General features: G+C 35.3%; 3 protein-coding genes across 6 annotated transcripts; 2 read left to right on the top strand and 1 right to left on the bottom strand.

Annotated features, from left to right (window-relative positions):
* The first annotated feature begins 107 nt into the window (after positions 1 to 107).
* On the top strand, positions 108 to 14,285 carry LOC107994902 (dynein axonemal heavy chain 7). Its single transcript, XM_062082502.1, has 27 exons — positions 108 to 240; positions 411 to 800; positions 889 to 1,099; positions 1,193 to 1,466; positions 1,536 to 1,916; positions 1,979 to 2,072; positions 2,137 to 2,291; positions 2,432 to 2,717; positions 2,829 to 2,990; positions 3,052 to 3,263; positions 3,344 to 3,461; positions 3,569 to 3,809; positions 3,875 to 4,121; positions 4,186 to 7,366; positions 7,447 to 8,048; positions 8,149 to 8,435; positions 8,525 to 8,778; positions 8,856 to 9,152; positions 9,220 to 9,715; positions 9,922 to 10,667; positions 10,759 to 11,109; positions 11,211 to 11,677; positions 11,778 to 11,935; positions 12,024 to 12,270; positions 12,358 to 12,763; positions 12,858 to 13,121; positions 13,207 to 14,285. Exons 1-27 carry the CDS (start codon positions 175 to 177, stop codon positions 13,555 to 13,557), a joined length of 10,944 nt encoding a protein of 3,647 aa, XP_061938486.1. The 5' UTR covers positions 108 to 174; the 3' UTR covers positions 13,558 to 14,285.
* LOC107994874 (actin-related protein 6) lies at positions 14,232 to 15,781 on the top strand. 3 transcript variants are annotated; one of them, XM_017052000.3, is made up of 3 exons: positions 14,232 to 14,373; positions 14,474 to 15,445; positions 15,542 to 15,781. In XM_017052000.3, exons 1-3 carry the CDS (start codon positions 14,321 to 14,323, stop codon positions 15,669 to 15,671), a joined length of 1,155 nt encoding a protein of 384 aa, XP_016907489.1. In that variant the 5' UTR covers positions 14,232 to 14,320; the 3' UTR covers positions 15,672 to 15,781. The 3 variants fall into 3 exon arrangements, with proteins under 3 accessions (XP_016907489.1, XP_016907482.1, XP_016907498.1); XM_017051993.3 differs by having other exon boundaries at positions 14,252 to 14,394; XM_017052009.3 differs by having other exon boundaries at positions 14,254 to 14,394; positions 14,479 to 15,445.
* On the bottom strand, positions 15,667 to 17,476 carry LOC107994888 (ubiquitin-like modifier-activating enzyme 5). Of its 2 annotated transcripts, XM_028665688.2 has the most exons (7): positions 17,337 to 17,476; positions 17,049 to 17,184; positions 16,779 to 16,975; positions 16,523 to 16,709; positions 16,352 to 16,454; positions 16,118 to 16,288; positions 15,667 to 16,051 (listed from the first exon to the last, which is right to left on the bottom strand). In XM_028665688.2, the coding sequence occupies exons 1-7, from the start codon at positions 17,474 to 17,476 to the stop codon at positions 15,876 to 15,878; spliced, it is 1,110 nt and encodes a 369-aa protein (XP_028521489.1). In that variant the 3' UTR covers positions 15,667 to 15,875. The 2 variants fall into 2 exon arrangements, with proteins under 2 accessions (XP_028521489.1, XP_028521488.1); XM_028665687.2 differs by having other exon boundaries at positions 16,118 to 16,454.
* Positions 17,477 to 17,902: the final 426 nt, after the last annotated feature.

Here is a 17,902-nt window from a genome sequence, read left to right on the forward strand (position 1 = left end):
GATTTGGTAGAAAATGATACGAAAAAAGGCGCGCTTATGATCACTAGTGTCTATTACAGCGACATCGTGCGACTGATCTCTCAACCTCGCTATCTTAGTGACGTACCGTCATTTTCTTTGCCTAATTTTCTAAACTGCGCCAACAATTTACTCGCTCTTCAAATTATCACGCTTATGATAAATACTATAGAATATTTGCTTCAAATATTTAAAGACAAGCAACTCCTACCTTTATTCAAGGTAAAACGATAAAAGATAAAAAGTTAATTATCTTTGAATTTTATCCTTTGATTAAACGGTTAACAATAAATCAGAAACAATTATTGCTGCTAACTTCAGAAAGTATGATTTATTAAAGTATAAATAATTGAACGAAAAAAAGAACTCAATGATATTTTTGTTTTATTTAGCTTCAATTAAAATGCGAGGAAAATAATCTATTTCTTAGCCCGACGATGGTTGAAATTTGTAACGCGTTTTATAATATTATCAATCAAATTAAACTTACCGCGCAACAATTGTCACCACTGGAGTCTTGGGTTAGTGTAAAAATTCATCGAGAATATATTAAAGTCGAATTACCAGAATGGTACTTAAAAGACACGTATCAACGTCTCGAAGAAATATTGCGGAACACTTTTCGACCCTTCAATGATTATGTTGCAAAACTGCATGAAAAATTCAATATTATCTTCGATCCAAAATCGCACGATATCTATACTAGAATGGGAAACAGTTTTCAAGAAAAAATATCTCAAGTTGAAGATTTTAATCGACTCATTCGAGATATAAATGGCATGGTAAATTCATTGTCGTACAATATCTATTTCTCTCTCTTTTTTTTTTTTTAAATTGACAAAAAGAAATATGCATATTTTTATATTTTAGCCGGATCACGAATACTTTTCGATCGGGATAATAAATCAAGTTGCAGCAAAGGCAGGTCTTCTTTATTACGCGGAAGAAATGCGTAGATTGATTATCGAGGAATTAGTCAAAAGCCATAGAAATTATAATCTTGAAATTTGTAAAACATTCGAAGGTATAAGGGATCGTGCTTTACATATTCCTTACAATACGAAAGAATTACTCGAATTAGGTAAATTTTTTCGAGGAAAGAATTTACAAGAAAAACATTAGTCGCGTAGCATAGTGCAGACAGTGTAAAAAAATAAAAATAATTTCATTTTAGGTGAATATATGTTGTATGCCGCGTCAACGTTAATGAGATTATTAGAGGAAAAGATTACTTTATCGTTGCGCATGATGGCATCGTTAATCGGAATGACAACATTAACCAAAGATCATATCGAATTGAATAACGACACTATTCATTGGTTAAAGCGGATAAGACCAATATTCGAACAAAATAGCGCCATGTACGAGCAAACTAAATTTGAATTAGAGGAGAAACTCGTGAAGAAAATCGATGATCTTAACGCGAGAGTCGAGGACATGTATCCCAGGTGAAATATCAATACATAATAATAAAAACGCGCATCGTTGTATCGTTTCATCGTTTTCATCCCTATCAGATTGAAAATTATGAATGATATGGATTATGCGAATCGCATTCGAGAGTACATTGAATTCATGCGAAAGTTCGCCCGCGATTTAGATCGTATGGACGAAAGAGTGAATTGGATTAACGAAGAAGAGAAACTTTTTAAATATCCCCTCTCTGTATATCCACGCATCAATGAATTGAAAGAAATTATAATGCCGTATTACGATTTAATTTATCGGGGTTATCAATGGCAAAGGCATCGGGACGTTTGGCTGGATGGCCCGTTCGAGTATTTGGATTCAAACGATGTTGAAAACAAGGCAACTGATTATTTTTCAAATTTCAGTAAAATAAACAAACAGTATAGGACAAGAATAAAGATGGAGATTGCAATGAATTATCCGCACAGGTAATTATCGTAATATAATATAACATCGAACGTTATTAATCATTAATCGATATTTCCGATAGTTTCACAGGATCTCCAGATGACTCGGATCCTTTACAACAACCGGCGCCTTTAAAACTATCGTATCAGCTTATGGAAGATATCAAATGGTTCAAGGTGGTTTTTCAACGAATACCTATATATAAAAACGTTCTCTTATTTCCTCTTACTTTTCACATAGCAATATATACCGTTGCTAGCGGTTTTTCGAAATCCTGCGATGCGACAAATTCATTGGGATGAAATGTCGGTAATAGCAGGTTTTGATCTTACCCCCGATGCTGGAACAACGTTTAGGAAAATTATCATGATGAATTTGATGGAAGAAATAGAGAAGTAAATTTAACTTTTTATTTTTCATTTTTCATGTCTATCATTTTTGTTCCTAATATTCGTAAATCATAAATCGTTCTCTCTCTCTCTCTCCCCCATATATAATCTATACAAGTTCTAACGTCGATTCATATTCGATCAAGGTACGAAACAATAAGCATAAGCGCAACGAAACAACTCGCTCTCGCGGATTTGTTAGCAAAGATGATTAGTGAATGGGATGATGTACTGTTTCTAACTATACCTTATAAAGATTCAGGAGTGAACATTTTGACGCAGTTAGACGACACTCAAATGCTTTTAGAGGATCATATAATAAAGGTCGAAGCGATGCGAGGCTCTGCGTTTGTCAAGCTTATCGAAGAAGAAGTTAAAACTTTTTATTTTCTCTTACATCGAATACACTCAACGATAGAAGAATGGACTAAAGTATTTTTAAAAAGCTTTATCTCGTCATTCGTCTTTCCTATCTTTCTTACATATATATATATATATATATTTTTTATTTCTATATATATTCCTATATTATATTTTTCTTAGGTTCAAGTACAATGGATGTATTTATTACCTATCTTTTCAAGCAAAGATATCGTAGCGCAATTACCGGAAGAGGAGGTATTATTTTTTCAAGTAGACAGAATATTTCGTAGCGCGATGAATGGTGTCGCGAAGGATCCTCGTGTACGAGAAACTGCTGGTTCCGTAAGTATTATCGGACTATAGCATCAAAGAATACTAAACAAGATAACGTTTATTTACATAGGTGGGCCTTCTGGAAATCATGCAGGAAGCTAATATATTGATGGAAAAAGTAAACGAGGGTGTATTAAATTACTTAGAGAAGAAGAGACTCTTCTTTCCACGATTTTTCTTCTTAAGTAACGACGATATGCTCGAAATATTATCCGAAACAAAGGAACCTCTTCGAGTCCAACCGCATCTTCGAAAATGTTTCGAAGGCATAAATAGGCTGCGGTAAACTATGCAAAGGTGTCAATGATTAAGAATACGAGAATCGAAAAATATTGATCTCCTAATAATGAATAACTCGGCAGATTTGACGAAGAATTGGAAATATGTTCCATGTTTAGCGAAGATTACGAGGAGGTTAAAATGCAGGAAAGGATTTCGACTGCTGCAGCGCGAGGTTGCGTGGAACGATGGCTCATTCAAGTGTGTAATCACGACGTATTTATAAAAAAAAAAAAAAATTCCATTCGAATACGAATACGAATTCCATTCATGTACGAGAGCGTATATGCGCAACATTTTGAGGTTAGGTAGAGGAACAAATGTTGAGATCTGTACGACATGAAATCCTTATGAGCTATCTCGATTACGAGGTCAATAAACGAGACTTGTGGGTACTTATTTGGCCTGGTATGGTTGTCCTATGCGTTTCTCAAATTTACTGGACTATGGAAGTTCAAAATAGCCTTATGACTCGTATGCCTTCGACAATGGAGGTACTTCATGAGAAACTCATGAATCAAATCTTGGAAATGGTTGAATTAGTTAAAGGTAGTAACGATGAAAAAAGTGTAAAAAAAAAAAAACAATATTGAATAAAATATTACATCCTTCAGGACATTTAACGAAACAAAATCGAACCACGTTAAATGCTCTTATCACGTTGGACGTGCATGCCATGGATGTCGTAAAATTATTGATCAACAGGAAGATTATAAACGAAACGGATTTTGAATGGTTGGCCCAATTGCGCTATTATTGGGAAGATGACGTGTTTGTCAGAATTATTTATACAACTGTGAATTATGCTTACGAATATATTGGGAATTGTTCTCGTCTCGTAATCACTCCTCTAACGGATAGGTAAGAAAATTAAAGATCGAAATCAAGATTTGAGAAAATTTAAAACTCAAGATTTCACTTGTAGATGTTATCGCACTTTAATCGGTGCCTATTCCTTGAACCTGAATGGAGCACCGGAAGGTCCAGCAGGCACCGGTAAAACGGAAACGACGAAAGACTTGGGCAGAGCTGTAGCTGTACAATGCGTAGTTTTTAATTGTTCCGAAGGTCTCGATTACAAAAATATGGGAAAATTCTTCAAAGGACTCGCCTCGTGCGGAGCATGGTCCTGCTTCGACGAATTCAACAGAATCGACCTAGAAGTATTGTCCGTGGTCGCGCAACAAATTCTTTGCATCATTCAAGCTGTACGCGCCAAACTGGAAACATTCGTCTTCGAGGGGACCGAGTTGAAATTAAATGCCGCCGTTTACGTTTGCATCACGATGAATCCCGGTTACGCGGGTCGTTCAGAATTGCCGGATAATTTGAAAGTTCTTTTTAGAACCGTGGCAATGATGGTGCCCGATTACGCTATGATCGCTGAAATATTTCTTTATTCCTCTGGATTCGGTACCGCCCGAGAACTCTCCACGAAGATTGTGACGACGTACAAACTATGCTCGGAACAGTTATCTTCCCAGTCCCATTACGACTACGGGATGCGAGCCGTGAAAACGGTGCTGACAGCTGCGCAAAATATCAAATTACAGTTGCCGGACGAGAACGAGTCAGTGCTTTTACTTAGATCCGTGATCGACGTTAATCTACCAAAATTCTTGGCGCACGATGTCCCACTTTTCCAAGGTATCGTCTCCGACCTGTTCCCCGGATTGGAATTACCCGCTCCAAGCTACGATATACTCTTGAAAGCTGTCCACGAAGTTTGCGATAAAAAAAACTTACAACCGGTCAACGGTTTCCTCTTGAAGATCATACAAACGTTCGAGATGATGATCGTTCGCCACGGATTCATGCTCGTCGGCGAGCCATTCGGTGGTAAAACGTCGATACTTCACACTTTGGCCAGTGCCTTAACCTCTATGTTCGAACGGAAAGAGCCGAACGGAATTGCGACAAAATATTTCACGATCAATCCGAAATCTATAACGTTGGATCAGTTATACGGTTTTTTCGATCCTGTTTCTTCCGAATGGACAGACGGTATTTGCGCAGTTGCATTTCGAAGGTATTCCACCGAGGACACACCCGATAGGAAATGGATTATTTTCGATGGGCCGGTCGATGCGGTGTGGATCGAGAATCTCAATACCGTCCTCGACGACAATAAAAAACTTTGTTTAACATCCGGTGAGATAATACAAATGACCGGTGTAATGTCAATGATATTCGAGACGATGGATCTCGAGCACGCTTCCCCCGCCACGGTGTCCCGTTGCGGAATGATATACGTGGAACCGCGCGTTCTCGGTTGGGAGCCGTTCCTTGATTCTTGGATAAATATATTAAATCCCATGTGGAAACAGAGTCACGAGAACGAGATCAAAGAATTGTTCCATTGGCTGATGGATCCGTGTTTAGAATTTATTCGAAAAAATTGTCACGCGACTATCGTTGTTGGCCAAATTCATCAAGTTGTATCAACGTTAAACATATTCGAAATATATATGGAAGATGCGGTGCAACAAAATCTAACAACTTTCGAACAATTCATTTTGCCATGGCTACAAGCTACTATGTTAATGTCGATGGTTTGGGGAATTGGTGGTACGCTAGATTTCCCTTCCCGTATATTATTCAACAACTTTTTCTTAAGTTTTTGGAAGAACGAACAAAAGGAATACCCGCTTCCCGAATTTCTCGTCGAAATTTTAATCTCTATTCCGACCGAGGATCTGATTCACGATTGTTTTTACACGTATCGTGGGAGAGGGGCGTGGAGACGTTTCGCCGACATGGCAAGACAGGAGGAATTTTCGGAAGTTGGAAGTATCGTTCAGTTGATAATACCTACTGTCGATACGGTAAAATATCAATCTCTATTTTTAAAGCACATTCAATATCACAAACGTTTCTTGTTGTATGGAGACACAGGGACTGGGAAAAGTTTTTACATCAACGATTTGATTATGAACAAATTAGGCGAAGAGGAATATCTACCGAATTTCATCACGTTCACTCCGCACATTACTGCTGCGCAGACGCAGGAACTGATTGTACTAAAATTATACAAGAGACGCAGAAACAGATTTGGCCCTTTGGCCGGCACGTTTTGTATCGTGTTTATCGATGATGTTAACATGCCTGCGAAAGAAATTTACGGTTCCCAACCACCGATCGAGCTGCTACGACAATTTTTCGATCACGAAGTTTGGTTCGATCTGAAGAAACCGGAAATGATTTACATATACGATACTATGTTCGTGTGCGCAATGGGCCTACCAGGTGGCAGTAGACAGGTATTGTACAATAGATTTTTGAGACACTTTAATCTGTTCACCATCGATAAATTTTCCGAGGAGACTATGACCAGAATTTTTACCAACATCGCGTTCATTGGTTTACAACGGCACGGTTTCACCACGGCAATCATGCCTGTTATCATGGATTTTGTGAACGCGACCATGAATATTTTTCAACTCGCGCAGGCAGAGCTTCGACCGACACCGGCGAAATCCCATTATCTGTTCAACTTGCGTGATTTTTCTCGTGTGATAACCGGTTGCACCATGATAAGAATAGAATCCGTCGAAACGAGATCGGATTTCACGAAACTTTGGGTCCACGAAACTTTGAGAGTGTTTGGTGATAGGTTAATCGATACGAAAGATCGACACTGGTTGTTCGTAAGGATCAGGGAAACGGTTACTTCCAATCTGAGGGAATCGTTCGATACGGTGTTCAATTATTTGCCAAAGATTGATGACCAGTTAACGGAGGAAAGCTTGCGAAGTTTGATATTCGGCACTTTTATGGACGTGGATACAATCCCGGCCGATCGCCATTACGAAGAGGTAAAATCAATGGACGAATATTTAGAAGTGGCCATCTCTTATCTCGAGGAGTACAATATCACGCACAGACACAAGATGGACATCGTCCTGTTCCGTTACGCTTTGGAACATCTTGCCAGAATCTGTCGTATACTGGTAATTCCATGCGGTAGCTTGTTGATGGTTGGCGTAGGTGGATCCGGTAGACAATCCTTAACGAAATTAGCTTCGAACATAGCCGCTCTTGGTCTGTTTCAACCAGAAATGGGCAGCGCGTATGGCCTACAAGAATGGCGGGATGACGTAAAGAAGGTTTGTTCACGATCGATCACCATTATAACAATTATATATTAATCGTAATAATATAATAACGATAACGAGTAATATTTCAGGTGCTGATAAATTCCGGTGGAGTAGGCAAGGATTATGTGTTTTTGCTCACCGAAGGACAAATGAAGACCGACATATTCCTGAACGACATCGACAGCCTGTTAAATTCTGGCGAGGTACCGAACATATTCACCATCGAAGAAAGACAGGAGATCATCGAGATGACTCGGTTAGCCGCCCAAGGCGGCGATCGAAATTTAGATATATCTGTGCTCGCGATACTTTCCTTCTTCCGTAACCGTTGCAAGGAAAAGTTGCACATAATGCTGTGCTTCAGCCCTATTGGGGACACCTTCAGAATCAGGCTTCGACTTTATCCGAGCCTCGTCAATTGTTGCACGATCGATTGGTTCGACGTGTGGCCCGAGGATGCCCTCGAGCAAGTAGCTCTCCGCAGCACCACCGACATTAACATCGACGAGACGGTGAAAGTTAACGCGGTGATCGCCTGTAAATTTTTCCACGTCTGCGCCAAAGATATCAGCAGCCGCTTTTACACCGACACGGGTAGAAAAACTTACATCACAACGGCCGGCTTCCTGGATCTCATACAATCTTACGCGGAACTGATGAAAGAAAAACAAGAAGAGCTTATTCTCGCGAGGTGTGCGCGAATACAAGTGATACAATTGATTTGTCAAATGATTAACGCCATTCACGCGCTCTCTCCTCCTTTCTTTCCTCCCTCCCCTTTCGCGCAACAGAGATCGTTATCTCAACGGGTTGGATAAACTTCAATTCGCGGCCGAGCAAATTAGTGAAATGAGAGTGACACTTTCGGAATTACGGCCCCAACTCGAAGCGTCCGCGCGCGAGACGACCGAGACGATGAAGAAAATCGAGACCGAGAATATTAGCGTGGAGAAAGCAACGATCATGGTGAAGAAGGACGAAGACATGGCGAACGTACAGGCCGAAATTGCAATGAATCTGAAGACGGAATGCGAAGCGGATTTAGCCGAGGCTTTACCCGCCCTCGAAGAGGCATTGGGTACTCGTTTACCTATTATCGCGTTCACCTCTTTCTAAAATTCTTCCCCCATCTTTATCCGTCATTGCTCATCCTCGCTTTAATTCTAGCTGCTCTGGACACATTGAAGCCGGCAGATATAGCGGTTGTGAGAACAATGAGAAGTCCTCCGGCCGGAGTGAGACTCGTTATGGCTGCGGTGTGCGTGATGCTGGGCATACCTCCTCTTCGGGTCGAGAATCCAATTACCGGTAAAAAGGAGAACGACTATTGGACTCCGAGCAAACGTTTGTTGGGCGACATGAGATTCTTGGAAACGTTGCGACAGTACGATAAGGATAACATTCCTCCGCATATCATGAACGTATATTGTCCATTTGTTATTCCTAGTTCTTTTATAACTATACTTATTATTTGTTACTTATTCCATCTTGTTTACAGGAAATAAAGACGGTCTACATGACCGATAAAAATTTCGAGCCGAAGATAGTAGCTAGGGCGTCGTCGGCGGCCGAAGGTCTCTGTAAGTGGGTGAGAGCTATGGTATTGTACGACGAGGTAATAAAAGTAGTTGCGCCGAAAAGAGAGAAATTGCAGATTGCGCAACGAGATTACGAGAATACCGTCAAATTTTTAAACGAGAGGCGCGAACTACTTGCCGAACTGACCGAAAAGCTGAACGTTCTTAAGGAAAGTTTACGAGTGATACTCGCCAAGAAGATCGAGTTGGAGAACGAAGTAAAACAACAACAATGCTCGAACGAATCTCGTATCCATCGTGTATTAATCGTAAATCTGTTCGCAGGTGACGATCTGTAGGAACAAATTGATCCGCGCTGAAAAGTTAATTAGCGGATTGGGAGGGGAGAAGGATCGTTGGACCATTGCTGCGGAGAATTTACAAAAATCTTACGACACTTTGCCGGGTGATATTTTGATCTCGTGTAGCATGATAGCGTATCTTGGTCCATTCACATCCCCTTATCGTATCGAAAGCTTGGAAAAATGGACGGTTTACGTTAAAAACTTGAAAATCCCGTGCTCGGAGGATTTCGATTTCGTCAAGATACTCGGATCCGAGATAAAGATCAATTCTTGGAACATATTTGGACTACCTCGAGACTTGTTCTCCATAGAAAACGCCATCATCATGGACAATTCAAAGAGGTGGAGTTTATTTATCGATCCTCAGAGCCAAGCTAATAAATGGATTCGTAACATGGAGAAGCAAAACGAATTAGAAATCGTGAAATTGACAGATTTAAATTATATGAATATCATAGAGAAAGCGTTGGAGTATGGTAACGTATCTCTTCTTTCCTTTTCTATTTTTTTCTCGAATAATTCGCATTCCGATGATTAACTTAACCTCTATATCTTTCTCAACTCGATCCAACAAAATCTTGAAACAATAATTTTCAATTTTAATCCACGCGTGTCAAATTTAACAAATTAAACAAATCTTGAAACAGCATGGAACAATATTGAACAATGCTTGTTTTTTTAGGGAAACCAGTATTGATAGAAAACGTGCTTGAAGAATTGACACCACCTCTCGAGCCGATATTAATGAAGACGATATACAAAATGGGTCCATTTTGGTTTATCGCGCTTGGCGAAAAAATAATCGAGTACAATTTGCGATTCAGGCTGTACATCACAACGAAATTACGCAATCCGCATTATCTACCCGAGATCTTCAATAAAGTGACCGTGATCAATTTCGCGTTAACGATTGGTGCTTTAGAAGATCAACTGTTAGGTATTGTGGTTGCGAAGGAGAGGCCAGATTTGCAGGAAAAGCGAGAATATTTGATCGTTCAAAGTGCCGCGAACAGGGAAGCTTTGCAGCAAGTCGAGGATAATATTTTGAAAACTTTATCAGTGGCCGGTGCCAGAATTTTAGAGGACGAGGAAGCCATAGAAATCTTAGATTCGTCAAAAATTCTTTCCATCGATATATTAAAGAAACAAGCTGCTGCGAAAAAAACGGAGGCACAGATCGAAGAATTTCGACAAAATTACAAACCTATAGCGGTACATAGCTCCGCTCTTTACTATACGATCACCGATCTACCCAACATCGATCCTATGTATCAATATTCGTTGATGTGGTTTATCAACTTGTATATTCATTCGATCGAGACTGCGAATAAAAGTATAATTCTCGAAAGAAGATTGGCGTTTCTTCAAGAAACTTTTACGTATAACTTATATCAAAACGTCTGTAGATCCTTATTCGAAAAGGACAAGGTAAACTTTCGTTGAATTATTTTTCTATACTTTCAATTTTCAAGATATAGTGTTCTTTTGTAATGTTCTTTTCATTCATTTCTTTGGTTAGCTTTTGTACTCGTTCGTCTTATACACGACTATCTTGATGACGGAGGACGCGATCACGAGAGAAGAGATGACGTTCTTCCTTTCCGGAGGCGTTGTAATTGCTGGATTACCAGAGAATCCAGTAACCTGGCTGACGGATAAATCTTGGGGAGAAATTTGCAGAGTTCAAACATTACCTAACTTCACCAATTTTCAATTCAGTTTTACACGTAATGTAGATGCGTGGAAAGAATATTATGATTTATTGAATCCGGAAAAGGCACCGATACCAGAACCATGGGAGGAGAAATTAACACCTTTTCAGAAATTAATTATCATGAGGATGATCAGAACGGACAAAGTGATGATCGCGGTAATAAAAATATTCTTCTTTTTTATTCAGTCTTTATCTGTAACTCGATCTGTAAAGAAACACAGGATGAAAACTAAATGGAAATTAAACTTTACAAATAGATACAACAATTCGTCGAAGCTGGAATGGGTTTGAAGTTTGTGTTGCCACCACCTTTCGACATTTCCAAATCTTTCGCGGAATCAAGTTCCTTGATACCGTTGATATTCATCTTGTCCCCGGGCTCAGATCCAATGGAAGCGCTGACAAGTTTCGCGGAGGCTATGAATTTCCAGGAAAGATTCCACTCGATTTCTCTCGGTCAAGGTCAAGGCCCTATCGCTCAAAAATTGATCGAGCGAGCGCAATATAGCGGTGAATGGGTCTGTTTGCAAAATTGTCACTTGGCTGCCTCTTGGATGCCTATGTTGGAAGATATCTGTGACCATTTCGATCCTTCCAATACACACGTTCACTTTCGTTTGTGGCTTACCAGTTATCCTTCCGAATATTTCCCGATCACGATTCTGCAAAATGGCGTCAAAATGACAAACGAACCTCCGACTGGTTTACAAAACAATATTATGAGGTGAATAAGTATTTAATTAAAAAGTAGAAATAATAATTGGATTGTTTTAAATATCGACGTGGAAAAATATTCTTTTATTAAAAATTTATTCTATTGATAGATCCTATAAATCCGAGGCAACCAAAAACATAGATGCTTTTTATGGCGAGACTGTTAAAAGGAAAGCATTCTCAAAATTGCTTTACTCTTTGTGTTTCTTTCATGCTGTTGTACAAGAAAGACGAAATTATGGCTCTCAAGGTTGGAATATAAAATACGGTCCGTCTCAAGCGTCTTCTTATTTATTTTCTATCTTCCTTTCTTTTTTGCTTTTTACATAATTAAAAATATTAGTTTCACGATACAGGTTTCAATGAATCGGATCTTCAAATATCCGTTCAACAACTTTATCTATACATAAACGACTATGAGGATGTACCTTTCAAAGCTATTGTGTATTTAACCGGTGAATGTAATTATGGTGGTCGGGTCACGGATGATAGAGATAGAAGATGTTTAAATACAATACTACAAGATTTTTATAATCCGAATGTAATTATAAATCCGAATTACGCCTTTGCAGATATTGGACCCGAATACAATTTGCCAAAAAGGTATTTCTTATCTTTTTTAGCTCAAACTTTTATCATCAGAGGATAAAGAAATAAGAATTAACACATTTTGTTTGTAAATGTGCGTAGATACGAATACGATGATTTTATCAAACAAATTCAAGGAATCCCTTTAAATCCACCACCGGAAGCGTTCGGATTGCACATGAATGCTGGAATTACACGCGATATCGAATTAGCAAATACATTCTTTCATTCCATGTTAATGATTCAAGGAGCAGTAGTAATAGGTGATGCTATTAAACAGGACGAAATAATGTTGAACATGAAAAAAGATATTTATGACAGAATGCCTGAATTATTTGATATCGAGGAGGCGCAAAAACAATATCCTATCGTTTATATGGAATCAATGAATACTGTCTTAATACAAGAATTGGTAAGATATAACATCCTCTTAAAGGAAATCAAACAATCTCTCGATATGTTGGAGAAAACGGTAAAAGGATTGATAGTGATGACCCCTGCGATAGAGGTTGGTATTGCGAAATCGTAAATTAATAGAATAACTAACATACATTTACTAACATACATTTTAATAAATATAGAAGAATTATATATGATTCCAGATTTTAGGTAATTATATATTAAGTGCAAGAATTCCACCATCTTGGATAAATGCATGTGCTTATCCGAGTTTAAAACCATTGCCAAATTTTATTAATGATTTTCTTGACCGATTAAACTTTTTTGAAAAGTGGTTAAAAGAAGGTATACCGAAAACTTTTTGGATATCTGGATTTTCGTTCGTGCATGCTTTTCTTACAGCAACAACGCAAAACTTTGCCAGAAAATACAAGATACCTATCGATAGAATTGATTTTGATTACAAGGTTCTTTTTGTGAAATATATTTTAAGTATAATCACGTTTTTCAAAATAAAAGAAAATTACCTTAAAAATTTTTATCATTCTCTAGGTACTTCCTAAATTTGAAATGAATGAATCGCCGATCGATGGTGTTTATGTTTACGGCATGTTTTTGGCCGGTGCCAGATGGAATTTGAGCAACATGCTACTCGCTGAAAGTTATCCAAAAGTACTTTGGGAACCTATGCCAATAATTTGGATGAAACCATCTGTAGTGGATGCGATTCATATAAAAGAACGATACGAATGTCCTGTTTATATTACTTCTGCGCGTTTTGGTGTTCTTAAGACGACTGGACATTCCACTAATTACGTATTATCAATTCTCTTAGAAACGAATTATCCTGTCAGTCATTGGATTAAAAGAGGATTAGCTTTAATTTGTCAACTCGATAATTAAATTATTTTTTGAAGAAGATAAGTTCTTTTTACAAAGCAAATGTAGAAAAAGAGAGTAAGAAAGTAATGAAATCAGCGCCATCTTCAGAGTGTTGCAAGTGATATATGTAAAATAAGAATAGAAAATAATGAGGAACATAGTTGCTTTTTTTTTTTTGAAAAGATGACGCTGACAATCAATTCTTATTCAGTTACCGTTTTTCTTCTTGTCTATATTTATATTTAATCTGTGGCGCTAAGAGATGGCGCTGATTCAGAAATTTTTATTTTATTCTTTTACCGATTTTTCTCGTTGTTTATAAAATTGTTCTTTAAAATTTAAATGGTCAAGAAACAATTCCGATATCCATTTAATTTTATTACAATTATTATAATTATAATTTATTATCTTTTTTCCTTAATCCATTAGATTAAAGATCTCAATCAAAATATATCGATTCAATTTTGTGAAACTTTACAGAATATCTATTCTTTTTTTAAGATTTTATTGAAATTTAATTTCAATTTTACTTATTACTAATTTTATTTTGAATCGAATTTGTAATGTAATTAAGAATAATATTAAAATGATAAGTTCTAGTAAACATAACGCAAAATATTCATCGAATTTTATTCATTGTAATTTAAACGAAGCATTTTCTACCACGCGTTGTGTAAATGAAATTTGTTTTGAACTATATTTTGAAATAACGATCAATTAAATTTTAACAATAAATAAATAAAAAATAATCAATTTTTGTTTTATTGTTTCATTATTTGTTAAAATGAGCAATTCTACTTTTGTTCTTGATAACGGTGCCTACACTGCAAAAGTTGGGTTAGCTTCTGATAATGTCAAGTAATTGAATGATTGTTTATATAATTGATGATTGAAATGAAATGAAAAAAAATGAGGATAAAAACAATTTAATTTTTAGATTAGTTCCAAATTGCATAATGAAAGCAAAAAGTGAACGTCGAAGACCTTTCGTAGGCAGTCAAATTGAAGAATGTCGAGATGCATCTGGACTTTTTTATATTTTACCATTTCAAAAAGGATATCTTGTTAATTGGGACGTTCAGAAAACTGTCTGGGATTATATATTCTCCAAAGAATGCTGTTTGGTGAATTTGAATCAACTTTCTGTAATTGTAACTGAACCTTTATTTAATTTTTCTACCGTTCAAGAAGCCATGATGGAAATATTTTTTGAAGAATACGAATGTCAAAGTCTTTTAAGAATTAATAGTTGTACACTTTCTTGTTATCAGTATAAGACAGAAAATCCTAATACAAAATGTTGCATCGTAGTTGATAGTGGTTATAGTTTCACTCATATAGTACCATATGTAAATGATACTAAAATTAAAGAAGGTATTAGACGCATTGATGTAGGTGGAAAACTTCTTACAAATCATCTTAAAGAAATTATATCTTATCGTCAACTTCATGTTATGGATGAAACTTACGTAATAAATCAAGTAAAAGAGGATTCCTGTTTTGTTTCTCAAGAATTTTTTAAAGATATGGACACCGCCAAAAATAAAATAGAAAACAATCCTATAATCAAAGATTATGTTTTACCAGATTATACAACATTAAGACGTGGTTTCTTAAAAAATCCAGAACCTCCTAATGAACAACAAACTCTACGATTAAGCAATGAGAGGTTCGCTATACCAGAAATCTTATTTTTTCCGTCGGATGTCGGTATTCGTCAAATGGGTATTCCAGAAGCAATAATGGATTGTTTAAAAGCTTGCGATGAAGAAACATGGCCACACCTTTTATCTAATATTATTCTTACTGGAGGTAACGCAAAATTTCCTGGATTCCAGGAAAGAATTTATAAAGAAGTTAGAAGTTTAGCACCTGCAGAATACACGATAAATGTGTACTTACCCGAAAAGTAATAAAAAAATTTCAATATTAATTTAAAATCAATATAAGTAATAAGTTCAATATATATATATATATAATTTATTATTACTATCTTTATTTCTAGCCCAATCACATATGCATGGCAAGGTGGAAAAACACTTTCCAAAGATTCAATATTTTCAAATCTTCTAGTAACAAGAGAAGATTATGAGGAAGAAGGTCAAAATCTTTGTTTTGAACGTTTCGATGTTTAAGTGTAATAAATTTTTTTTATTCAATTGTTCATATTTATGTATGAATATATGTATCTACAATGTACATAATATGTGTGATATATATTAAATATTCACTTATTTTTTATTTATTTATTTTTTGAACATATTATTTTATCTAAAATATGAAAAACATAAATGGAATGCATAGATAACATTATGAATATTATTGTAAATGAACAAAAATTAAATAGATTTCATTTGTGCCATTAGTTCTTCTAAACTAATATTAGATTCGGACGAAATTTGATTGATTTGCGAATCAATTGAATGAGAATCACAGTTTGTTTCTTTTACATATACTGACGATAAATATTTATTTTCGTCTGCTTGTTGATCTCGTTCATCGATAAGAGAAATTCCTATAATAACAAGATTTTAATTTGGTAATTTTACACTGATGTAAAATTACGTATAATATTACGCACCCCATTCGTTATCTTCATGTAAAGGCGTATCTTCAACTATCTCTTTTATTTTATGTTCTGGTTTTGGTCTTAATCTATATTCTTCTTGATGTTTTCTACAATAATTATCTTCACAATTTGGATTTGGTTTTAATATCATTTTAGGAAAGAAATCTTGCATAGCATTATAACCTAAATAATAAGAAACATCACCAAAGTTTAAAAGGTATTTAAGTGCATTTTGAACTAAAAAACCTGCAACAATTCCCATTGTTGTTGGTAAAGATGCTGCACAAACGCCATCTCGTTTTAATGTTTTTTCATCTATATTTTCTGCTACTACTAATGGAGGAGCACACTAGAAAAAAATATTTGCTATCTAATTTCCTAGTTATAATTCATATTTTAATTGTAATATTTATTCACCGCAAAACATGCTGTTTCTCCAGGAACAATAAATTGGATATGCCCAGAAACTGCATTTTCAGAAACTCCACTTTCAAACCATTTTTGATTAAGTTCATTGCAAGCAGTATTAATTGCCATTCGCGCTTCAAAATTATCTACACAACTTAGAACTAAATCTACTGGACCCTTCTTTAAACTTGCTGTGCTAAAATTAAAAATTTATGTTAATCAAATATTTTTAATTACAATTGTTTAAAAAATATTTTTATGTTACCTTATGACATTCATGAAATCTTCAAAGTGATCCATTGTAGTAATATTGTAATTATGAGTTTCAATTTCTACATCTGGATTAATATATTGTAATGTCGTTGATGCTGCTTCTACTTTATTTTGACCAGCTTGATAAGGTTGAAAGAAAAGTCTATTCATATTTGCCATTTCCACTTTATCATAATCAAAAAGAATCAACTAAAATTTATATTATATGCTATTTATTAAAGAATTGAAAAATCTTTCATGAATTTATTATATATAATATTACCTTGCCAATTCCACATCTTGTTAGCATTTCTGCAGTTACACTACCAATTCCACCTATTCCAACTATAGCAATTGTTAATTCTTTAATACTTTCATAATTATTCACTATACCCATACGTTTTAATGCCATCAAACGACTAATCAAAGAACAAAAATAATATTAAATTTTATATTTTAAGTTGTGTTAAAGAATAATAAAAATATATAATATTATATATTATATTAAATATTTATGTATTTTTATAAAATATTTTGTAATATAAAAAAATCTTATATAAACACAAATTACCTATATGGATTTGAATCATTCACTTCACTTGACATATGTTCTATTTTTTCTCTTGTTGTAAACATATTTTTATGTTGTTCTTTAAGCAATTTGTTTTCGAGTTCTTTAATTTTTTGTCGCAATCCATCAATTTCATCCATTGTTGAGATTAAAAAATAATTTTTAAAATAACACGTAAGGTATGATATCTACAGTTATGATACACACGCCAATCTTTTCTAAGTAATAGTAAGTATTTCCATGTATTGTGACAGATGAATTATTTTACACATAACATATAAACTTATGTTTATTTAAAACATAAATTATTAATTTGCAAAATGATAATATATACTTATAATCGATACTTACATATTTATTGAAATTTTAAAATAACTTCAAAATTAGAAACATAACTTTCTATTTGAATAACCTTAAAAAGAGCATGATTATCATAAAATATATATATAAAATATAAAATTTTTTATAAATTATATCTTTTTTCTTTCTTTTTTTAAATAAAATAATCAAAATATAAATAAAATTCAGAGAAAAAAATATAAAGTCTTCATTCTCAGAAAATTGAC

Source organism: Apis cerana, linkage group LG11 (genome assembly GCF_029169275.1).
Source record: "Apis cerana isolate GH-2021 linkage group LG11, AcerK_1.0, whole genome shotgun sequence".
Taxonomy (NCBI): Eukaryota; Metazoa; Arthropoda; class Insecta; order Hymenoptera; family Apidae; genus Apis; species Apis cerana.